This window comes from Nycticebus coucang, chromosome 17, assembly GCF_027406575.1.
Source record: "Nycticebus coucang isolate mNycCou1 chromosome 17, mNycCou1.pri, whole genome shotgun sequence".
Taxonomy (NCBI): Eukaryota; Metazoa; Chordata; class Mammalia; order Primates; family Lorisidae; genus Nycticebus; species Nycticebus coucang.
The window spans coordinates 39,108,764-39,134,196 of record NC_069796.1 but is presented as its reverse complement, the minus strand read 5'-3'; the positions used below and the strand labels follow the sequence as shown (position 1 = coordinate 39,134,196).

The window sequence follows — 25,433 nt, the reverse complement described above, 5'->3', positions numbered from 1 at the left end:
CATAAGCCCTCATTACCCAACCACCTCTTACTAGGTACCACCTCCCAACACCATTGACCTGGGGACCAGGTTTCCCACACATGAACCTTGGAGGACACATTCAAACCACAGAAGGGTTAGAAGAAGAAATGGTGAGTTCACTTTTATAATTGGTGAGTCTGAGATGTTTATGGAACATAACATACAGTAGTAGGTAATTGGAAGGCTTCTTAACAGAAAGGTAAAAGAAGTGAGAGAGAAGCCACATGGGTATCTAAGAAGACAATGTTCCTGACAGAGGTAACTGTAAATGACAAAGGCCTCGAAGCAAGACATGCTTAGAGAATTTATAGAACATAATAAAGGAACAGTTGTGGTTTTGCTCAAATATGAGTGAATACAAGACAATAATTTATCTTGTTTTCTCATTCCCTAAAATGTTCAGGGAATATTAGTCTTCGTGAAGACTAATATCCTTAAGGGCAAGGAATACATTTTTTCATCATTGTCATTGCAAAACTTAGCACAAAACTTAACAAGTAGTAGGCTCTCAATAAATAATTGTAAATAAATTAATTCCCACTAAAAAACCAATTAGATTTCTTAAACTACCAAGGACTCTGACCTCCAAAAGACATAATCCTGTTGTGCCACATGTGAGTTCATATCCCAAATTAAATGATTTTCTTCAGTAGATAATAAGTGAATAATTTCAATAGATCTATAGGAGATAATGTACCTGTGACACTATATGATATAATTCTATATTCTATTGAGTAGGTCAAAGGCCAACTCTCTAATTTAAATATAGCCTTAAATAATGATCTCTTCAAACTTAAAGAAAAACTTTTCTTTGCTACCCTGTCAGTCAAGTCCCAAGTAAAATAAGTACCAAGATATAGTACAGACTCATTGTTCATAGAACCAAACTAACTAATAATCTAACAAAATTGAGAACACCTGAGCAGTGATAGCCAAGATTTATTTTTGTTGTTTAAACATACCAGTAGGGCAGCGCCTGTGGCTCAGTGAGTAGGGCGCCAGCCCCATATACTGAGGGTGGCGGGTTCAAACCCAGCCCCAGCCAAACAGCAACAAAAAAATAACCAGACACTGTGGCGGGTGCCTGTAGTCCCAGCTACTCGGGAGGCTGAGACAAGAGAATCACCTAAGCCCAAGAGCTGGAGGTTGCTGTGATCTGTGACACCACAGCACTCTACCAAGGGTGACAAAGTAAGACTCTGTCTCTAAAATATAAAATAAATAAATAAATAAACAAACAAACATACAAGTAGTAACGCTGGCGTGGATGTCAAGTAAACTGTATGTTATATATATACCATTATTAGAAAATACCAGATATAAAAACTCTAATTACTATATTTTCTATTTTATTCCACTTATTATCTTGAAAAAGAAATCCCTGTCCACATTTTTCTTTGAGACTATAGTCCATTCAGACTACAACTGCCCAAACCAACCATCTCCTCCCTCTTCGGTTTTATCTTTTTTCACATATGCACCTAGGATTTGTCAGGGAAGACCTGCATGGAAAAAAATAAACACACACTGATACTACAACTGGCAGTCCTTGTAGTCTGGCAAACCACAGGTTTAAATTACATGATTCTCCCATCCACCTTTAGCATATTCAAAAGAGCAGAAATTTCAACAGCTAGAATGTTAACGGTAGGGAGGTTGTATCTTTTGTATGACCACAAACTCTGCATCACATTAAATAATACTTATTACACCAGATCAGGAGAACAAAAACATATTCAAGAACCTAGAACAAGTAAAACAACCTTGAAAAAGAACGAATAGTCAACTGACTTTTGAAAAGAATGTAAAGACAATTCAACAGGAATAGTAACAGACTTTTCAGCTGGGTATGGTGGCTTACACCTACAAAAGTTCATGATTTATAATAGCCAAATATGGAATTAACTCAAACATCATAAACCAATAAACTAAATGTCATATAGCCACAAAAATATTTATTATTCCAATAAAGTACTAATGAATACTACAATATGTAGAAACCTTGAAAACAGTACTAAGTGAAAGACACAAGGCAAAAAGATCACATATTGCATGATTCTGATTATATGAAATGTCCAGGGTGGCGCCTGTGAATCAGTGGGTAGGGTGCCGGCCCCATATACCAAGGGTAGTGGGTTTGAACCCGGCCCCAGCCAAACTGCAACAAAAAAAAAATAGCTGGGCATTGTGGCGGGTGCCTGTAATCCCAGCTACTTGGGAGGTTGAGGCAAGAGAACTGCCTAAACCCAGGGTTGGAGGTTGCTGTGAACTGTGACGTCACAGCACTCTACTGAAGGCAACAAAGTGAGACTCTGTCTCTTAAAAAAAAAAAAAAACAAGAAAGGTCAAGACTTAGACAAATGCATACAAAAAGAAAGTAAATTAGGGCTTGGAGCCCATAGAGTGATTACAGTGCCAGCCACATACACTGAAGGTGGCAGGTTCAAATCCGCCCTGGGCCAGCTAAAACAACAATGACAACTGCAACAAAAAATACCCAGGTGTTGTGGCAGGCGCCTGTAGTTCCAGCTACTTAGGAGGCTGAGGCAAGAGAATAGCTTAAGCCCAAGAGCTGGAGGTTGCTGTGAGCTGTGACACCACAGCACTCTACCAAGGGCAACATAATGAGACTCTGTCTCAAAAAAAAAAAAAAAAAAGTAAATTAGTGACTACTTGAGGCCAGGGAAGAACAGGAAATGACTGCTAATGAGTATGGAATATGCTAATGAGTATGGGGTGTTGAAAATGTTTCAGAATACATAGTGGTGATGGTCACCAATGAATTTATATCAAAACTGAATGAATTATTTTAAAGCGTGAATGTGGCCAGGTGTAATGGCTCATGCCTTTAATTTAACAACTTTGGGAGGCCAAGGTAGGATGATCATTTGATGCCAGGAGTTCAAGATCAGCAACATAGGGAGACCCTGTCTCTACAAAAATTTTTTTAAAAGGCTTGGCACTCGTGCTCAGTGGTTAGGGCACCCGGCCACATACACAGAGGCTGGTGGGTTTAAACCGGCTCAGGCCTGCTAAAAAACGACAACTGCAAAGAAAAAAAAAATAGCTGGGTATTGTGGCTGGCACCTGTAGTCCCAGCTACTTTGGAGGCTGAGGCAAAAGAATGGATTAAGCCCACAAGTTTGAGGTTGCTATGAGCTATGATGCCACTGCACTCTACTGAGGGTGACATAATGAGACTCTGTCTCAAAAAAAAAAAAGTTAACCAGCCTGATGGCACATACCTGTAGTCCTAGACACTTAAGCATTGCGATAGCAGGATCACTCAAGCCCAGTAGTTCGAGGCTACAGTAAGCTGTTATCAGACCACTGCACTCCAGCCTGGGCAACAGAGCAAGATCCTGTCTTAAGAAAAAAAAAGGCTTGGCGCTCATAGCACAGTAGTGCTAGCCACATACACCCAGCTGGGGCTTAAACAACAATGGCAACTGCAACTAAAAATAGCCGGGCATCGTACAGTAGTCACAGCTATTTGGGAGGCTGAAGCAAGATAATCACTTAAGCCCAAGAGTTTGAGGTTGCTGTGAGCTATGACGCCAAAGCTCTCTACCAAGGGGGACATAGTGAGACTCTGTCTCAAAAAAAAAAAAAGTGAACTCTATGATATGTGAATTATATCTCAATTTTTAAAAGTCTAAGAATTTGAAAAATAAATTGGTTAAATTTCACACTTTGATAAATGCACTATGGTTATGTAAAAGAATGTCTTTTGGGCAGTGCCTGTGGCTCAACCGGTTAGGGCGCCAGTCCCATATGCCAGAGGTGGTGGGTTCAAGCCCAGCCCTGGCCAAAAACCACAAAAAAAAAAAAAAAAAAGAATGTCTTTTTTCTTTCTTTTTTTTTTTCTTTTGCAGTTTTTGCCCAGGGCTGGGTTTGAACCAGCCACCTCTGGTATATGGGGCCAGCGCCCTACTCCTTTCAAGCCACAGGCACCGCCCAAGAACGTCTTTTTTCTTAGGGAACGTATACTGAAGTTCTGAGGGGTAAACAGCATGATGTCTGCAACCCATTTTCAAATGGTTCAGGAGATTAATTTCTTTTTTATGAAAAAGGAAAAAATGGGACAAAATGAATACAGCTGACGAATCTGGGTAAAGAATAGAGAGAAATTCCTCACATTATTCTCCCAACTTTCCAAAAGTAACAAAAAAAGAGAATGCATCCAATATAATTGCAGTATTTTCCTTCTGGAATTTGCTCTTAACCTGGTAATAATGGCTTCCTTCACATATTCATTTAGCAACTGCCTTAACAATTTTTAAGGCAAAAATTAAAATGCTGAGAGGTAGCCGAATGAGAGAAAATCTACCAAAAAACCACAACTAAAGGTTGATATAGAGCTACAGGTCCTTTCAGAGTGTAACACTCACTCTGATATGGGATTCTATAAAGTACCTATAATTCTGCATCCTTAAAGAAAATATTAGCCAAGCAAGGTGGGTCACACCTGTAATCCTAGCACTCTGGGAGGCCAAAACAGGCAGACTGCTTAAGCTCAAGACTAGCCTGAGCAAAAGCAAGACCCTATCTCTACTAAAAATAAAAAAATTAGCTAGGGGCGGCGCCTGTGGCTGAGCGGGTAGGGCTCCGGCCCCATATGCTGAGGGTAGCGGGTTCAAGCCCAGACCAAAAATAGCCGGGCATTGGGCGGCACCTGTGGCTCAGTTGGTAAAGCGCTGGCCCCATATACCGAGGGTGACGGGTTCAAACCCGGCCCCGGCCAAACTGCAACCAAAAAATAGCCGGGCATTGTGGCGGGCGCCTGTAGTCCCAGCTACTCGGGAGGCCGAGGCAAGAGAATCGCTTAAGCCCAGGAGTTGGAGGTTACTGTGGGCTGTGTGATGCCACGGCACTCTACCGAGGGCCATAAAGTGAGACTCTGTCTCTACAAAAAAAAAAAAAAAAAATAGCTGGGCATTGTGGCGGGCGCCTGTAGTCCCAGCTACTTGGGAGGCTGAGTCAAGAGAATCGCCTAAGCCCAGGAGTTGGAGGTTGCTGTGAGTTCTGTGACGCCACGGCACTCTACGGAGGGCAATAAGGTGAAACTCTGTCTCTACAAAAAAAAAAAAAAAAAAATTAGCTAGGCACTATGGCAGGTGCCTATAGCCCCAGTAACTTGTGAAGCTGAGGCAAGAGGACCTAAAGCCCAAGAGTTTGAGGTTGCTATGAGCTCTGATGACGCCATGGTGCTCAACCCAGGGTGACAGAGTGAGACTCTATCTCAAAAAAAAGAAAGAAAGAAAGAAAAGAAAATACCACAGGTTCATTTATCTAGGTTTAATATCATACGGCAAGGGTTTTTCCAAAACTGAATTCTCCAGTCATGTAAAGGATAAAAAGAATTCTTCCTAGCATATCTAACCAATATATGAATTATCCTGATCAATCATAATGAGGACAAATCAGGAAAAAAAACGATTAATTCCAAAAAAATCTACTCAAAGTAAATATCCCATGTTTTTTGGGTTCAAAGGCTTTAAGGAGCATATGAGTGAGTGCTCTGGCCAGGACATATAAAATGGTATATTTATGCTTTTTAACATTTCATCTAGATTCATTTGCTAATATCTACTGTGATGAAAGAACTACATAGGATTTGTATTAATACTTTTTTTCACCCAAAGCAATCTATAGTCAATACAATCCCTATCAAATCCCAATGGCATTTTTATGGACAAATGATAAGACCCATCCTAACAATGTATATGGAATCACAAGAGACCCTGAATCCCTAAATAACCAAAACAATGTTGAAAAAGAATAAATTCAAAGGACTAATACTTCCTAATTTCAAAACTTACTGCAAAGTGGGTGGTGCCTGTGCCTCAAGGAGTAGGACGCCAGCCCCATATACCGGGGGTGGTGGGTTCAAACCCAGCCCCAGCCAAAAACTGAAAAAAAAAAAAAAAAAAAAAAAACTTACTGCAAATCTACAGTAATCAAAAGAGCATGGGGCTGGACATGGTAGTTCATACCTATAATCCTAGCATTTGGGAGGTTGAAGCAGGAGGATCACTTGAGCTCAGGAGTTCCGGACCAACCTGAACAAGAGACCCCCTCTCTATAAAAAACAGAAGAGCCAAGCATTGTGGCACACACCTGTAGTCCCAGGTACTCAGGAGAGTGAAGCAGAACTGCTCAAGCCCAGGAGTTGGAGATTGCAGCAAGCTATGATGATGCCACTATACTCTAGCTTGGGCAACAGAGTGAGATTCTGTCTCTTAAAAAAAGAGAAAAAGGGCGGCACCTGTTGCTCAGTGGGTAGGGTGCCGGCTCTATATACCAAAGGTGGTGGGTTCAAACCCGCCCCTGGCCAAACTGCAACAAAAAAAAAAGCCAGGCGTTGTGGCAAGCGCCTGTAGTCCCAGCTACTTGGGAGGCTAAAGCAAGAGAATCACCTAAGCCCAGGCGCTGGAGGTTGCTGTGAGCTGTGATGCTACAGCACCCACCCTACGGAGGGTGACAAAGTGAGAGTCTGTCTCAAAACAAACAAACAAACAACAACCAAAAAAAACACACAAAAGGTATGTTACTGACATCAGGGCAGGCATATAGATTAATGGAATAGATCAGAAAGCCTGGAAATAAACTCTCCTATATATGGTCAATTGATTTTTTAAAAAGGTGCCAAGACTATTCAATGGGAAAATAATGCTCTTCAACAACTGGTGCTGGAAAAAAATCAATATCCACATGCAAAAACATAAAACTGAATCTCTACCTTATACCATACATAAAAATAACTTCAAAATGGATCAAAGGCATAAATTTAAAAGCTTAAACTATAAAATTCTTAAATTGGATTTGGCAACAATTTTTTAAATATGACACCACAAGCATAGACAACAAGCAAAAAAATAGATAAACTGGGTTTCATTAAAATTAAAACTTTTGCCCATGCAAGGGTATTATGAATATTCTGAAAGGCAACCCATAGAATAGGAGCAAACGTTTGTAAATTATGCATCTGCCAAGGGATTACTATCCAGAATATATGAAGAATCCCTACAATTAAACAACAACAAATACACAATTTTTTAAATGTGCAAAGAATTTTCATAGATATTTCTATGCAAATGGAAAATAAGCACATGGAAAGATGCTTAACAACAATAATCACTAAGAAATGCAAATCAAGGGGCGGCGCCTGTGGCTCAGTGAGTAGGGCGCCGGCCCCATACGCCGAGGGTGGCAGGTTCAAACCCAGCCCCGGCCAAACTGCAACAACAAAAAAAAATAGCCGGGCGTTGTGGCGGGCACCTGTAGTCCCAGCTGCTCGGGAGGCTGAGGCAAGAGAATCGCGTAAGCCCAAGAGTTAGAGGTTGCTGTGAGCCGTGTGACGCCACGGCACTCTACCCGAGGGCGGTACAGTGAGACTCTGTCTCTACAAAAAAAAAAAAAAGAAATGCAAATCAAAACCATAAAGAGCTTACCATTTTATACCCATTAGAACAGCTTTTATGAAAAAATACAAACAAAAAATTAGAAAATCACTGCTGGCTAGAATGTAGAGAAATTGGAACACTTGTTCATTGTTGGTAGGAATATAAACTGGTATAGCTGCTACAGATGACAGCATGACAGTTCCTAAAAATTAAAACTAGAATCACCGTATGATCCAGCAATTCCACTTCTGGGTTTACAACCAGAAGAACTGAAGAGTCTCAAAGAGAAATATGCACACCTATGTGCATAATAGCAGTATTCACAATAGCTCAAAGGTGAAAGTAATTCAAGTGTGCCCATCAATTAGATGAACAGATAAAATACAGTTTGTATCTGCCTCTAATCCCAACACTCTGAGAGGCTGTTGGACTTCAAGACCAGCCTGAGCAAGAGTAAGACCCCATCTCTACAAATAGCTGGGCATTGTGGCAGGTACCTGTAGTCCCAGCTACTTGGGAGGCTGAGGCAAGAGGATCACTTGAACCCAGGAGTTTGAGGTTGCTGTGACCTGTGATGCCAGAGCACTCTACCCAGGGCTATAAAAATGAGACTCTGTCTCAAATAAAAATATATATATAACAGTTTATATACACACAAACACATACACAATGGAGTTTTTTTGCTTTAAAGGATGAAGTTCTGACACATGCTACAATTGGATGAACCTTGAAGACATTATGCTAAGTGAATAAATCCAATAAAGACAGACAAATACTGAATAATTCCAAGTATAAAAGGTATTTAGTGTAGTCAAATTTATAGACAGTAGAATGGTAGTTGCTAGGAGCTGGGGGAAGGGAGAATGAGGGATTTGATGGGAAAACAGTTTCACTTTGGGAAAATGAAAAAATTCTGGAAATGGCTGGTGGTGATAGCTGCACAAAAATGTGAATGCACTTAATGCCAATGAACTGAACACTTAAAAGTGGCTAAATGGTAAATTTTATGTTATATATATTCTACTACAATTTAAAAACAAAAACAAGGGCGGTGCCTGTGGCTCAGTCGGTAAGGCGCCAGCCCCATATACTGAGGGTGGCGGGTTCAAACCCGGCCCCAGCCAAACTGCAACCAAAAGTAGCCTGGGGTTGTGGCGGGCGCCTGTAGTCCCAGCTACTCGGGAGGCTGAGGCAAGAGAATCGCTTAAGCCCAGGAGTTGGAGGTTGCTGTGAGCTGTATGATGCCACGGCACTCTACCGAGGGCCATAAAGTGAGACTGTCTCTACAAAAAAAAAATTAAACAAATAAAAATAAAAAATAAAAACAAAAACAAAAAAGTGGTTAAAATGGTAGATTTTTATGTTATGGATATTTTACCACAATTTTAAAAGAAACCTTGTTCTCTCAATCTAATTTGTCTTCATTACAAACTTTTAAACACATCAAACTTACCTTGGCAAATTAATAAACTATTGTCCTGTTCAATTCTTTGGCTCTTAGGGCTAATCCCTAAGAATTTGTCTTTCTCTTTCCAAAACTGCATACTAATAATATAGGTGAATCAAATCTCTAGGACAAAGTGGTATACCTATATTTTTTAAAACAGGCTTTCTACTACTGAAAACAGTGTCTATTTAGTAAGGGAGAAATTGTGAGAAGAGTATTTAGTGGAAGAAGACAGAAATGTGCTCTTTGACAAATAGTTGTTGCTAAATTTCAGGCTGACAGAAAAAATAACCTTATATACAAATTTTACTTTCTTCCTGGTTTAGGTAAATTTGGCAGGAAGAAAAGCAAACCAGTCAATAAGGCAACTTATCTTCATTTACAGGAACCATATACTGTCAATAACAACAAATAGAATAGCGAACATTTTAATTTTTACAAAATAAATAGGGTATAACAATATTACAAAACAAATATTCCCTATATTGGCAAAAGGGCAAAGTTAGGCATATGCCTTTATATAATCAGTGGTTTTAATTATTTCTTAATCCTTTTTAAATGAATAATGAAAGGACCAAACTTTCCATGTAAGGTCATTATAAAATTTCCTTAGAATGGTCTTCCTATCCTCAATGCTATACCTTCTTATATTGATCTACATGACTGTGGGCAATTTCATTAAATAATATAAAACTTTGCCAAAAGGTTAACTATCAATATGCTAATTTGAGATAGGCATTTCTTTTTTTTTTTTTTTGCAGTTTTTGGCCAGGGCTGGGTTTGAACCCACCACCTCTGGCATATGGGGCTGGTGCCCTACTCCTTTGAGCCACAGGCGCCGCCCAAGAGATAGGCATTTCTTAAGCAACTAATTAAATTCATTTGTACAATGCATCAGAAGACAGACAGTTAGCAGGACAATCTAGCAGGTAAGATAATTAGAATGGGAGTCAGATGATCTATTATCTACTCCCGACTGCTACACATTAACAAGTTACTTAGTAGAACAGTTCTCAGACTTCTGAGCTTTTATGTACCCAGGGTCTTGACATGAAGTTTAAGATTTGATATTTTGTCAAATACAGATATTGTTAAAATCATTTTATAAAAGGAGGCAGGCCTTAATTTCAAAATACAAAAAAGTGAGGCCAGGTGCAGTGGCTTATACATGTAATCCTAGCAATCTAGGAGGTAGAAAAGGGAGGACTGCTTGAACTCAGGAGTTCAAGACCAGCCTGAGAAAGAGTGAGACTTCGTTTCTACAAGAAATAGAAAAATTTGCCAGGCATCATGGTGGATGCCTGTAGTCCTAGGTACTCAAGAGGCTGAGGGAGAAGGATGGTTTGAGCCCTGTTTTGAGGTTGCTATGAGCTAGGCTGAAGCCACAGCACTGTAGCCTGGGCAACATAGTAGGACTCTATTCTCAAAAAAACAAAAAAAAAAAATGTGTATGTATGTATGTGTGTGTGTATATATATGTATAGACATGTGTGTACATATATGTGTATATACGCACACATAAAAATAGCTTTATGAGAAATTCTGTATATTATCCTTATTTTCCTCATTTCACTTCACTTTAGATCCGTGAAAATTTCAACAGGGCCTGAAAAATATTTATTAGAGAAACAGCATTTGGTAACCAAAAATACCGCCTACTTCTTAATATGAAGAAGCAACATGGTAGCATGGGCTCTGGATTCAGTATTGGATTCAAAACCTATCTTTACCACTCACTACTTGTGTAACATTTTAACCATTTTCTTGTTTTTAGATTTATTACTTCATTTCTCTGAGCCTACATTTATTCAGCTATTAAAATGTAGATAATAATACCTACCTCAAAGGGGTGTTGAAACGATTAAATAAAATAACGAAAGTATCTAGTATGGTACTGGCATATAATAAGCATTCAATAAATGGTAGCAGTTACCTAAAATGAGATGAGACAGGATTATCAACAAGATTTTATGACTCTAGAGACAAGCAACAAGAAAGGAGAATTTGATCAATAAAGTCCCCGAAGACAGATATATTGAAATAGTTCATTTGTAGTGGGTAAAAAAAAAAAAAAAAAAAACTAATTTTATTTCTTACAACTTTGGTTCTAAAAGAAGGTAAATGTGGGGGAAAAAATTAGTAGACCTGTCACTTTTTACTTGAAACTCAAAACTAATACTTTTTAAAAACTGCTTTTCTTTTCTTTAAAGCAATATATTTTATTTATCTTATCTATCATCAAATCAGAAGACTAGAATTGATTTTCAGGGGTCATCTAATCTATCATCACTTTACTAACAGGCTCAGAAGGGAATGTGCTTAAACTCATCTCCATGCTTCATTCATAACATGCTTTATCACTTTAACTTTTTTAAAAGCCTGAATCCCTCTCAAATTTACCATTTAAAAACTCACATGAGTAATTCGTTACTTTTGTGTAACAATAGGGAAAATAAATATATATAGCTATATTTTCATAAAGAAATTCTGAAAAGATATATGATATTAAAAGTGTAGAAGCCAAGGCACTAGGGAGAAGGGGTGAGATCAAGATTTTTTTTTTTTTTTTTTTTTTTAGAGACAGAGCCTCCAGCTGTCGCCCTGGGTAGAGTGCCATGGCATCACAGCTCACACAACCTCCAACTCCTGGGCTTATGTGATTCTCTTGCCTCAGCCTCCCAAGTACCTGGGATTACAGGCGCCCGCCACAACACCCAGCTATTTTTTGGTTGTAGTTGTCATTGTTGTTTGGCAGGCCTAGGCTGGATTCGAACCTGCCAGCTCTAATGTATGTGGCTGGTGCCTTAGCCACTTGAGCTGGAGGCACCAAGCCAAGATTTCACCATATCTGATCTTACTTTGACTTATGAACTATATGAAGGCAATCACCTATTAAAAATGTACTAAATAGGCCAGGCACAGTGGCTCACACCTATAATCCTAGCACTCTGGGAGGCTGAGCTAAATGGATAGCTTGAACCCAGGAATTTGAGACCAACTGGGGCAAAAGCAAGACCCCCATCTCTACTAAAAATAAAAAAACTAAGACAGGAGGATCACTTGAGCACAGGAATTGGAGGTTGCTGTGAGCTATGATGAGGCCATGGCACTCTACCCAAGGTGACAGAGTGAGACTTTGTCTCAAAAGAAAAAGAAAGGAAAGAAGATATACTAAATAGTGACCTCCCCAAAAACCATCTCGTACTCCAAATTTCACAATAATGTTTATCTCCACCCATAAATAATTAACTCCCTTGGTCCGCCATTCATATAACCATACTCACCAATCAACACATCATTTTCTATGTAAAGTTTAAAGGCTTTCCAGAATGAAGTTTGTGTAAGGTTGATGCCCATGCAGTATATAACAAATTGTTACAGTAATAACATGTAACTTTTTCTTCAATAAACATTTCTAATGTCTCTCACTAGAATACAAAGTTAGATTTCCTATGTTATCATACTGATGGTACCAGTAATTTATGAAACAAAGCATTTCTACCTTGAACAAACTGAAAGTCACCATAAAGGATTTTTAAAAATTCATTTTCGGCTCGGCGCCTATAGCTCAGCAGCTAGGGTGCCAGCCACGTACACCTGAGCTGGCGGGTTTGAGTCCAGCCCAGGCCAACTACAACCACAAAAGAGTTGGGCGTTGTGGCAGGCGCCTGTAGTCCCAGCTACTTGGGAGGCTGAGGCAAGAGAATCGCTTAAGCCCAAGAGTTTGAGGTTGCTGTAAGCTGTGATGCCACTGCACTCTGAGGGTGACACAGTGAGACTCTGTCTCAAAAAAAAAAAATTCATTTGCATGATCTAAAGCTTTTAAAAATAATACATTTTAAGTGAAAATTTCCAAAGATGATGAATTTACCATAGAAAGTTTACAGTAGTACATGCTGGTTCTACATGAAACCTTTCAGTACCTTCTATTTCTCCCTTTTTCAGGTTATGAGAGTAAGCTCTGAGATGCTATTAAAAGCAGTGACTCACCTTGTTTACCTGAAGTTTGAATACAGAGTATTCAGGACAAAATTGCCATCCCGATGACAAGAGTAGCCTCTAGACCAGTGGTTTTTTACCAGGGGTGATTATGCCCCCTGGGGACATTTGGCAACATTCTGAAGAATTTTTGGCTATCACAGTTGGGTGGGTTCTATTAGCCAGGGATGCTACTAATGCATAGGGAAGCCCCTCACAACAAAGAATTATATGGCCCAAAATGTCTATATGTTGCTATTGAAAAACCCTGCTCTAGAATGTAGATCATAAGTAATCCTAAAGGAAATTACTCATCTCCTTCCCTACTGGTGAAAGTCAGAATCGAATTTTTGTATTGCCTATACTTTTGACTTTAAAAGTAATCTTCAAGGAAAAAAAAAAATCCCTACAAAGCTTGTTATAATTTCAGAGCTATATATAATTTATGTGTTTTTGCATAATTATAAACATGGCACCTACCTCAAGAAAACAACATGATTTATAAAGCTCTGCCTTCTAATTTGATATTTCTCTTTAAAGTGTATGTATATGGGTAGGTACAGTGGCTCACATCTGTAATCTGCACTCTGGAAGGCCAAGGTGAGAGGATCCCTTGAGACCAGGAGTGTGAGATCAAAGAGCAAAAGTGAGACCCCGGTAGCTAACTAAAAATAGAACTATTTGCCAGGCCTTGTGGTGGGCATCTATAATCCCAGCTGTGGGGGAGGCTGCAGCAGGAGTATTGCCTGAACCCTGGAGTATGAGGTTGCTATGACCTAGGCTGATACCATGGCACTCTACCCAGGGCAACAGAGTGAGATTGTCTCAAAAACAAAAAAAAATAAAGTGTGTGTATATGAACATGTATATACACATACATACATACACAGGCCAAGAAGATTTACTGAAGGAAAAATTTTAACATTGTTTACTTTAAATAATGAGATTTAAAGGGTCAGTGGGGGTGGGAAAAGAAGCATTTTTACTTTTCACCTTTCATCTATACTGTTGAATTTTTCACCATTAGATTACATTACTTTTATAATAATTTTTAAGGAAGCTATCACACACACACACATATATATACCGTATATACATACATTTTTATGACAGAATCACAGTTAAGAAATATACTCAGAATGCCTGCAGAAATACAAAATAGATATTTACAACATGTGCACACAAAATATACAGAATTTCAACTAAATCTAGAGCAAATATACCTTGTCTCCACATTTCTTACTTCTCACCTAGTCCTCCTCCCTCATTTTGAGAACAAGACAAACTTCACTCCACTCCCAAACTACATATTGAACTCATCATCTTTCTGGATGTCTAGGTACTTGGTTCTAAAATATTTAGGAAAGATAAAAATGAAGATTTTAGTATTATTCATCAAATGCCAGTTAGGTAAGCATTTTTGAAAAGCATTAGTTATGATCCCTTCACACTGGAAATTCAAAGGCAATAACACAAGAGAACACAGCTCTTCTCTGTCAGAGAGAAAGCAGAAAAGGCTAAACATCTTTTTGGGCAAAAGAGGTCAATTCATTCACAAAAGCATACCTCATAATCTATAGAGTAGAGAATAGATACTCCAGGAATTTCCTGCCTATGTGATATGGGAGAAATGGCACACAAAAATAAAATTCCCTTTCTCTACAGGTTAAAAAGAATCTATATACAAACTGAGCATCATCTTAGATTAGGCTAAAGTCTATGAGTATCCTAGAAATTACCATTCCGAAAATGACGTCTATATATATTCTTAACACTCAAATCGTTTTTAGGCACAGAAAATGTAAGTCAACAGGAGAATATGGAGATCTTCTACCATTAGCCACTACAAAGTGGGTGTAGAAATCATAAATACATGACTTGTATAATAAACTTCAAAAAAAACACAAAAGGTGTAAATTCTACTCACAGCTTTAACCACATGGTATGGAGACTTCAAGTGAAATTTTATATATATATCAGAGAGAGAGGCATTGATTTATGAGTTTGAAGGCTTAGTAGCACTCTATGGCTGAAGAAATTCAAGTATACTATTTATTTAAAAGCAAATGAGTACAATAGGGAGTGGTGTGTTAAGTCCCAGCTATTTGGGAGGCTGAGGTGGGAGGACTGCCTGAGCCCAAGAGTTCAAGTCTGTAGTGCGCATGATAAGACCTGTGAATAGCCACTGCACTCCAGCCTGGGCAACACAGTCAGACCCTGTGTCTCTAAACAGATAAATAAAGTAAATGAGTGATGTTTCATCTCACCCACACCAATTATGCAAAAATGGTGAGAAAATCAAGGTTACCCTCTTTTCATTACATTTAGACCTAAGCAAACTTTTTCAGATTCTCCCTTATAAGTTTCAAGAGAAAATAAACTTGAATCTTCATGATCTAAAGATATCTCCCACTACATTTCCTAGCTAAAAACTAATGTATTCTACCTTCATTCTTATTAAATTTTACTAAAAAGATAAAAGAAAGCCTTCCACAACAAGCCCACGAGTGAGGGTACTCCAGAGACTTACCCAGTAACTGCCTACTCAAATAAAATCTTTATCCCACTTTGGCTTAGAAGTTAATTATAGTTATATAGTTATAGTGAAAATTCATAAACACAGACATTCAAGAGACTATGTCCCTTTATACCACCTAGTTTTCCCCCAAAGCAAAATATTGGGGTCAGAATGTACTAAAGTTTTAAATCAAAAGAAACTCCTGTTCAGACTTAGAACCGTAAGACCGTGCACTAACTGTATTCTACAGCCCATAAATAATTTCTTATTCCTCTCAAACACGTCAGTACACACAGAGAAATTCTTGTACTTTAACAACAGTACCAGAGGTTAAAATAATTGGTCACAGGGGATGAAACAGACACCTTAGAAATAAAATAGAAGAAATACTTAAAATAATAGTCATCAAAGCACAGTACTATATCCAAGCCAGAGTCAAGAGAAAAAGTATAAATATGTACAAATATCCTTTTTCCCCAGGGCCCAAAAGATAATGCCTATCGTCATAGGTGGCTCACACCAAAAAATGTGTACACGAAATATGCACACAAAGAGTTAAAAGAAATGAAGGATCTCACTGCAAAAGGGTACCTCACCTTCTCCAAGCCTAAAAACCTCAGAGTTCAGCTATCCGTCTACTCCAAAGCTCCGAGATGCACTGGAACTTCCTTTTCCTGTCTTAACTTCAGGAAAGGGCTCACGAGCAGGAGTCACGTGATTCCTCAGGGTACAAACTGGGAGATCCTTAATACTCACCTGTCTCAAACTAGTGAAAAAAAGTAAGAAACCATCCTCTGAAGTACACAAGTAGGGCATAAGGCAAATAAATGTACCCCTCAACTTTGGGCAGACGCACATAATAGAAATGATCCTCGAGCTAGCTAGCTCTGTCTGTCCACCGCTTTCCGTCTGTCTCTCTCAGTACCAAGGGCAGGGACTCTGGCAAGACCCCGCCCCCCCATCTCCAAGGCAGGGTGGGCGGGAGGTAGCCTGAGGAATCCTCGCTCCCGCGCGCAGCTCGGAGACGAAAGGACTCCCTATTGTGGGTACGAGTGGTGACGGGAACCCGTCCCGCTCGAGTCGCGGGCTGAAAAATAAGCCCAAAGCTCACTAGGCCCACACCGCTGACACCACCGCGTGGAGCCTACCACTGTCAGAGAAGGACTCTGCCCGGGAAGCCGGGAAGCGGCCCCGGCTCCCAAAGAACTCACGCCTCACGCTGTGTGGGAGTTGGGGGTCCGGGAGTCTTACCTCGGACACCTCCTCCTCGTCGCTGCCAGAGGCACCACCTCCACCCCCGGTCCTCAGCACAGCAGCCGCCAACTTGAAATCCAGCGCTGCGTCCCCTCCGCCCGCACCACTGCCGCCGCCACCGACTGCTGGTACGGGCCCGGCCTCCCCAAAGAGCCTCACGGTGCGGATCCCTAGACCGACCCCTCCCGGCGGAGGCGGCTCTGAGGCCCCGGCTGGGGCGGATCGCGGTGCCACCGAGTCCAGGTCCTCCTCATAAGAGGTGCCGCCGCCTCCGCCATCGGTCAGCATGGTTCGCACGCGGAGCCGGAGACACTGCCGAGTCACTCGCGGCTACCGCCGCCACTGATCCCGGGAACCAGAGGAGCAGCAGGAAGAAGAAGCGTCTCCTTCCCCCCAGTCCCAGCAGCGCCACTAACTTCTCACTGCCTAACCTGCTGCCTCCCGCCCTCTAGACTCGCCACTGGCCGCAGCTCCCCAGCGGCTGCAGATCATTGGCCCAGGTAACCCGTCGCTCAGGCTCTTCGTCACGCGCCGCTCGCTGGCTCGAGGCCCCCAAGCTGCGTTGACCCGCACAGGCCTAGGCAGTTGCGAACACCCGCCTCCTACTCCCCTCACAAGCTGACTTCCGGCCTTTTTCTCTGTTTATTGGTCAACCTCGCTGACTATCGTGTCACGACCTTAAAGTGGATTAGTTGGCCTTATGGTCAGTCATAGTGACCCCTAACAATGGGAGACTTCATTGGCGCTATATAGTATCGGTCATTCGTCTCAGGACGTCGCGTGGTACAATTGGCCGATGAGGGTACCATTCATCCCGCCCCCATCTGAGGTGACGGGAAAGGGCTGGGGAATTTCCACTTCTGATTAAAAGGACTGCTTAAGTAATGACCCGCAAGAGTTAGTAAAATTTGGAGTTGACTCCACCCTGCGCTTGGTGAAGCTTATATGTCAAGGATTCTAGAGGCAAAAAAGTAACGCAGCTCCCACCTGTCGCTCTCCGCCGGGCGCCAAGGCTAATGGCTGGAGAGAAAATGCACGGGGATTGGAGGACAGAAGCTGTCAGTCTCAGCGAAACTCCACCCTCCTGCCTTTACCTGGTTGGAAGCGCGGAGAGTCAGTCACCCCAGCGTTGGACGCTTCTGTTACAGGTGAGGCTGCTTACCCTATCTGCCTCTGGCTATTTAGGCGGGAGTTGGGGCAGAGCGGCGAGAGATAGCGCCGATTCTGCTTTGCGCCTTCAGCCTTTTAGAGCTGAGCTCAGCGCGCGAGGCGGTGGAGACTTGATTGCTGCTTGAGATGACCTCCCTGAGGTGACTCGCTGCCAGGACGTGGCTGGGTGCGGCGCTTTTACAGCCTTCAGGCGGGATCGCCCCGCTGGGCAGCGTTCTCTTGTGGACGGCGGGCGGCAGGCCTGAGGGCTGGACAGTGCCATGCCTCAGTACCGGGAACTGTCCCACGAAGCTAGGTGGAAAGACGTCATACAGCGCGCGGAATCCGACCGCAGGGTTGAACCCGGCGGTGAAGACTGGGTGCTCTGGGGCAATATTGAGTTTTCCTGCTGCCACTTACTGGCTGGGTGACCGCCGCGCGATTGTCGTTTCATCTTTGTGACCTTAAGTTCGTTCATGTGTAAGATGAGAGTAATATTAGTACCTTTCTCATTGGGTTGTTATGAATAAATTAGATAATATATAGCCCTTAGCAACGCGCCAAACTTACAGCAAAGACTCAGTTTTGTTACTGACTCCTCTTGAGCTCTCAGTCCGCCCTTGGGTCCTGTCAGCCTAACTATAGTGTTCTAGTCAGATCTCAAACACGAAAGAAGCCTAGCTAGGTGGTCTAAGGGTCTCTGTCGCCCGCGGGCTCCCTCCCCGCCACCGCCCAGTCTCTTGCTTTCCATTGCTCCAGCTCTCTTTCTTTATCTTCTATGGGGTTAAAAAAAAAAAAGCTAAGGTTCCAGATCCTATAGATCAAAGATTGCAAAGTAAGGACTTTAGTGAAGTTTGTGTGGCAAATGCCTTTTAACGCAGGGAATGTCCGTATTATAACAGAGATTGGCTAATAACAAAAGATTTGTCAGTTTCTCCCATCTGACAACTTTGACAAAAGGCTTTATATATCTTGGTTGTGCAATATTTTTGTATTTCACCTCTCAAACTACAATCTGAAAATTATGTAAAGAAATATTGATTTTTTTAAGTGACTTTAAAAGTTGATTCTGCCAAACATTTCTTTAAAGAACATTTTGAAGATGTGTTGTGCCCAGGTCGCGGGGGGTATGTCGTTGGACATTTCCAATGCAAAGAAGGGTAGTGTTTTCTATGAGCAGAACATGTTAGTTAAGTGTTCTTTGAAGATAAAGTTGTAGAAAATGGAAAAAAATTGTGTACATATTCTAGAGAAGTATTTTAATGTAAATGTCATGTACACTGGCTTTAGTTAGCATTTGTGGAACTTAATTACTCTATATACTCAGAGCTGTTTACATTTTCAAGGCTTATGTGAGTAGGTCACAGTCCAAACTAATAGCTTTGACAGAAGAAACCTAGCAATGCCCAACCCACTTCAAAGCCGGATTATCCAGAATTGGTATGGCTGCATCGTTAGGCAAAAGTAGATATGGACTCATACATTACAAAGAAACTACTTCTCATTACTACAACTAATACAAAAACAATTTCTGATGTAACACTCTGAACAAACTCATTAAATTTTTTAAACAAATATAATGAATCTCAAGGACAGAGGGAAAGAAGTTCTGGGTATATACATTTTTACTAGTATATTTGAGAGGGAAAAATACACTCTACTTAGTGCCTTACATCCAACTCTTAAGTACAGCTAAAAAAACAAGTTTGGTGTGGTGGCTCACACCTGTAATTCTAGCACTCAGGGAGCTGATACAGGTGGATCGCCTGAGCTCAGGAGTTCAAGACCACCCTGAGCAAGAGTGAGACTCTGTCTCTGCTAGCCAGGGTTATGGGGGGCACCTGTAGTCCCAGCTATTCAGGAGGCTGAGGCCAGGGAATCTCTTGAGCCCAAGAGTTTGAGGTTGCTGTGAGCTGTGACACCGTAGCACTCTACCCAGGGTTAACAGAGTAAGACTCTGTCTCAAAAAAAAAAAAAAAAAAAAAACAAGAATAAGTTTGGGGAGGCGCCTGTGGCTCAAAGGAGTAGGGCAGCGGCCCCATATGCTGGAGGTGGTGTTTCAGCCCTGGCCAAAAACTGAAAAAAAAAAAAAAAAAGAAAGAAAGAATAAGTTTGAGCAATAATCTTTGTTTCACCTAGACCTCTACTTAAGACACAATTGTCAGCAGTTTGACAATCACTGTGAGGGCTAGGAACTCCTAGTCTCCTAGACTTTGGTGACTACTATAGATTCTGCATTAAATGTGATTCAGTACTTCCATATATGCTACATTCCTGTGGTTTTACAAATGTGAAAACTGAATGAGAAATCATCACCATGTTAACTATTACATTTGGTAAATAAACAAAATCATACTCAATGTATTTATTGTTAAATATCAATAAATATTAGTGTGATTTAATGTGTGATTTTGATTTTAACATAACTTTTTTTAAATTTTTTTTTCTTTTTTGAGACAGAATTTCATTTTGTCGCCCTTGGTAGAGTACCGTGGCATCACAGCTCACAGCAACCTCAAACTCCTGGGCTTAAGCAATTCTTTTGCATCAGCCTCCCTAGTAGCTGGGACTAGGCACCCACCACAATGCCTGGCTATTTTTAAAGATGAGGTCTTGCTCTGGCTCAGGCTGCTCTCCAACCTGGGAGCTCAGGCAATCCACCCACCTTGACCTCCCAGAGTGCTAGGATTACAGGTGCGAGCCACTGTGTCTGGACAAAAAAGTTCATTTAAACAAGACCAGGCCAGGCACGGTGGCTCACACTTGTATTCCTAGCACTCTTGGAGGCCAAAACAGGTGAACTGATTGAGCTCAGGAGTTCAAGACCAGCCTGATCCAGAGCAAGACCCCGTCTCTAAAAATAGCCAGATGTTATGGCAAGTACCTGCAGTCCCAGCTACTCATGAGGTTGAGGCCTAGAGAATCACTTGAACCCAAGAGTTTGAGGTTGCTGTGAGCTATGACGCCACAGTGCTCTACAGAGAGTGACAAAGTATGACTCTGTCTCAAAAAAAAGTTAAATAAACAAGATGCTTGACTTAAAGGGAAAACTATCTAGGATTCATTTGTTTTGTTTTTAAGAGTAATTTATCCCTATATAAAGACAGATTGCCCTACATATAACATCTACCTACCAAAAAAGTTATAAAATTGTCCTTGGTTTTTACAATGATAAATGAAAAACATTAGTGTGATGAAAATATGTCAAATGGTCTATAAAACCAGTGTATGGTGCCCCATGATCACATTAATGTACACAGCTATGATTTAATAATAAATAAATAAAAGAAAAAAATGAAAAACATTAAAATTTTCTAATTGAACCAGGTATGCAAGGTTTTTTATGTTATTGTTGTTTTGTTAAAACAGTGAGAGGAAAGTAACTTACTGGAATATAAAGGTAAGAACATGTCACTAATGGAGAAAAGGGTATTTTAACAGAACCCGTATTTTTTCCCATCCCATCACCACTTGATATCAATCAAAATATACCATTGGTCATTTAGTTAAAAAAAACTGCAACATGCTTGTGCACATACACAAGTTACTTTATGTACAATAAACGAATGGGAAAAGGGAAAATGAAAGAATAGAGAAAACTGTACTATAGTAGTCAGGATATGGTGGAACCAAATTGCAGCTTTCTGATTAAGAATGTAATGTTGGGCTCAGCACCTGTGGCTCAGCAGCTAGGGCACCAGCCACATACACGTGAGCTGGCAAGTTCAAATCCAGCTTGGGCCTGCCAAACAATGACAACTACAACCAAAAAATAGCTGGGCGTTGTGGCAGGCACCTGTAGTCCCAGCTGCTTGGGAGGCTGAGGCAAGAAAATCACCTAAGCCCGGGAGTTGGAGGTTGCTGTGAGCTGTGACACCACAGCACTCTACTAGGGCAACATAGTGAGACTCTGTCTCAAAAAAAAAGAATGTTATCTTGGTCTGTAAGAACTGAGTTCTGGACTAAAGTAGCAGGTTCCCTTTTTAGCAGAACATATCAACTGTATCTTCATCCTCCACTTCTAATTGTGTAGGTTTGTCTGTTTCATTGATTGGCTGCTGGTCAAATCAGAATCTGATCTGCCTCATTGACAAACACTTTTTTTTTTGTAGAGACAGTCTCACTTTATCGCCCTCGGTAGAGTGCCATGGCATCACACAGCTCACAGAAACCTCCAACTCATGGGCTTAGGTGATTCCCTTGCCTCAGCCTCCCAAGTAGCTGGGACTACAGGCACCCACCACAGCGCCTGGCTATTTTTTTGTTGCAGTTTGACTGGGGCCGGGTTTGAACCTGCCACCCTCGGTATATGGAGCTGGCGCCCTGTCCACTGAGCCACAGGCGCCCCCCTGACAAACTCTTTCATTCACAATGGGCTTTCATTAGTTTACTAAGTGGTTTATGCTTCTTAATCTTTTTTTTTTTAATAGCACTCAAAGTACTTTCGCTTCTTAATCTTGAACTGCATCACAGAACCACCCTGTCCCACTACCTTCAAATTAATATGATCATGTTCTCAGTCAAGACTCCTTTCTTAGGCTTTTCATAGGCCAAGGCAAGTACTCGAGTCTTCTTAGCTGCTGCTTCACAAAAAAGGTACCAGGTCCACACTGGAAAATCACACAAGCACCACTAGGAGTGGCAGAAGGATTTTAATTTTAATATATCTTAATATGGTATTTATGACTTTAAAAAAAAATTAAACACTGATTTTTCAAAAACTAAATGATTGACTCCCTCAAAACCTACTTAAAAATATATATTGGTTAGGCCAGGTGCAGTGCTTTATGACTGCAATCCTAACACTTTGGGAGGCCAGGAGTTCAAGACCAACATGAGCAAGAGTGAGACTCAGTCTCTACAAAATAGAAAAATCAGCTGGGCATGGTAGAGGATGCGTATAGTCCCTAGGAGGCTGAGTCAAGAAGATTGCTTAAGCCCAGGAGTTTGAGATTGCAGTGAGCTATAATCTAACACTGCACTCTACCCCAAGCAATAGAGCAAGACTTTGTCTCAAAATACACACACACACATTTGTTAGAAATAAGCATTAAAATAAAATGTTTTCCCATAGAAAACCAGTGGGAATATTTATTAAGGTGTATTTATAATGTGCTTCTTCCTTCTGACCATTCTTTCAGGCAGGGAAGGAAAAAGAAAAAACTGTGGCTCATGCCTGTAATCCTAGCACTCTGAGAGGCTGAGGTGAGTGGATTGCTTGAGCTCACAAATTCCAGACCAGCCTGAGCAAGAGCAAGACCACCATCTCTACTAAACTAGCCGGGCATTGTGGCAGGCACCTGTAGTCCCAGCCACTCCAGAGACTGAGGAAGAAGATCCCTTGAGCCCAAGAATTTGAGGTTGCTTTGAGCTATACGACACCTCTACCCAAGGCGACAGAGTGAGACTATCTCAAAAAAAGAAAAGGAAAAAGGGAAACTGTATAGCCCAGGGATTTTTAAAACTTCTAAGATATTAAGAGGCTTCATTTCTCATAATATGAGATAGACAAACTAAATTATAGATACAGGGATTTTAGCTACATGTATGTAGTTCTTCACATGTGACCTGCATTTTCATTAATAAGACATTAATTTCTGTATGCCAGTCCATATTAGTTCAGCCTATTTACATAAGGAAAGAAGCAAATGAACAATTTATTGCACTTGGATGTTATGTCATTTAATCCTTACAATAGTCCTATTCAGATTTTTCCCCTTTCATAGGTGAGGAAATGGAAACTTCAAAAATGTTAAATAACTTGCCCAATATAGAAAGGCTGGGATTTGAAAATGTTTCTGCTTTATCTCAAAACCCATGCTCTTCCCATTTTATCACTTGATTCCATGGAATACCCAAAAGTAGAGGAACTCCATCAATCAGGTAAACATAGTCCAACTATTATGTCCTTCTTATAAAGCGTTATACCGAACTACTACCAAATATACCTTCCTTTTTTTTTTATTTTCTTAGACCATATAATTTCATACCAAAAAGCTAATATATTCATATGGTTCAAATTTCAAAAAGAATAATAAGAATATACAGTGAGGAAAAGAACTATTTTACTTTGCCCACCAAACACCTAGACCTCTCACAAGCAAACCTTGTTATTAACTTTTTATTAAATATTCACTTTGGCTTGGCGCCCAAAGCTCAGTGGTTAGGGCACTGGCCACATTCACGGAGGCAGGTGGTTCAAACCCAGCCTAGGCCTGCTAAACAACAATGAAAACTGCAACCAAAAAAAAAAAAAAGCCGGGCTTTGTGGCAGATGCCTGTAGCTACTTGGGAGACTGAGGCAAGAGAATTGCTTAAGCCCAAGAGTTAGAGGTTGCTGTGAGCTGTGATGCCATGGCACTCTACCAAGGGCTACATAGTAAGACTCAGTCTCAAAAAAGATAAAAATAGGGTGGCGCCTGTGGCTCAGTGGGCAGGGCGCAGGCACCATATGGGTTGGTGGGTTCAAACCCAGCCCCTGCTAAACTGCAAACAAAAAAATAGCCAGGCATTGTGGCGGGTGCCTGTAGTCACAGCTACTCAGGAGACTGAGACAAGACAATCACCTAAGCCCAGGATTTGGAGGTTGCTGTGAGCTGTGACGCCACAGCACTCTACCAGGGGCGATAAAATGAGACTCTGTCTCTAAAAATATGTAAATAAATAAATAAATATTCATTTTACAGTCAGTATTTAGTGACCTATTAATAAATATCCTTCTAGAGATTTCCATACATGTGTGAGAATTTCATAATATCAATTTACGTTTTCTGTTATTAACACAGATAGCAGTTTATTATACACACACTTCTGCACTTTGCTATTTTCACTTAATTATTCTGGAGATATTCCATGTCAATATATAAAGAGCTTTGTCCTTGCTTACCACTTTATAGTATTCTATTGGTCAAGTGTACCCTTTTGTGGAGGGGAGGTTGTATTTTTTTTTTTTTTTTGTGGTTTTTTGGCCGGGGCTGGGTTTAAACCCGCCACCTTCGGCATATGGGACTGGCGCCTTACTCCTTGAGCCAGAGGCGCCACCCAGGGGAGGTTGTATTAACAAACAATACTACTATGCCTGGGCTCAAGCTGTACTCCCTCCTTAGGCTCCTGAGTAGCTGGGACTACAGGCCCTGAGCTTCCACACCCAGCTAACTTTCCAACCCACTCTCTATCCTCCAAGAAGTGCTAGGCACACATTAGTTTAATTGAAAGTCATAAAATTAGAGCGACTTGGCAGTAGCACTTGTTTAAGCTATAGTTGAATATACTTGCAAGATAGCTAGCAACATCTTGAAAATCAGCATATAAAACATCTAAAACCTATGCCTGGACTACCCTCACCATGTAGCCTAAGAAAATTATACCAAATTATTCTACTATCCTAGAGTCCTAGAGTTTCTCAGTACTTTGGTGCTGAGCCTACCCTTTCTGAAAAGGGAATAAGGAAATATATACACATATGTGCCTGCTTGGTAAAAATTCCATTCTTCCTGCCTGCCCACAAAAATGAGGCAAGTAAGTAATGCAACAATCCTTTTGATTGTACATCTTTAGTGCCAGGAATAGGTTTGGCTTGTTTTGTTTCATTTTGTTTTGTTTCAAACTACTAAAACTAATGAGTAGCTGAGTGTGGAGGCTCACAACTATAATCCTAGCA

General features: G+C 40.9%; 3 protein-coding genes across 12 annotated transcripts in view; 1 reads left to right on the top strand and 2 right to left on the bottom strand.

Annotated features, from left to right (window-relative positions):
- The window catches only part of ANKHD1 (ankyrin repeat and KH domain containing 1), a 170,632-nt gene extending 153,565 nt beyond the window's left edge, over window positions 1-17,067 (bottom strand). For 9 of the 10 annotated variants that reach the window (XM_053566459.1, XM_053566461.1, XM_053566460.1 and 6 more), the window contains exon 1: window positions 16,622-17,051. In XM_053566459.1, the coding sequence (XP_053422434.1) occupies window positions 16,622-16,912 (291 nt within the window). In that variant the 5' untranslated portion in view covers window positions 16,913-17,051. Of the gene's footprint in view, window positions 1-16,621 lie in introns of all 10 variants that reach the window. The other variant, XM_053566458.1, reaches the window with a different exon arrangement.
- The window catches only part of SLC4A9 (solute carrier family 4 member 9), a 72,053-nt gene that overhangs the window by 16,189 nt on the left and 30,431 nt on the right, over window positions 1-25,433 (bottom strand). The gene's annotated exons all lie outside the window — the stretch shown is intronic.
- HBEGF (heparin binding EGF like growth factor) overlaps window positions 17,435-25,433 on the top strand; it is a 67,947-nt gene continuing 59,948 nt past the window's right edge. The window contains exon 1 of the mRNA XM_053566481.1: window positions 17,435-17,772. The gene's annotated coding sequence lies outside the window, so the exon portion shown is untranslated. The remainder of the gene's footprint in view (window positions 17,773-25,433) is intronic.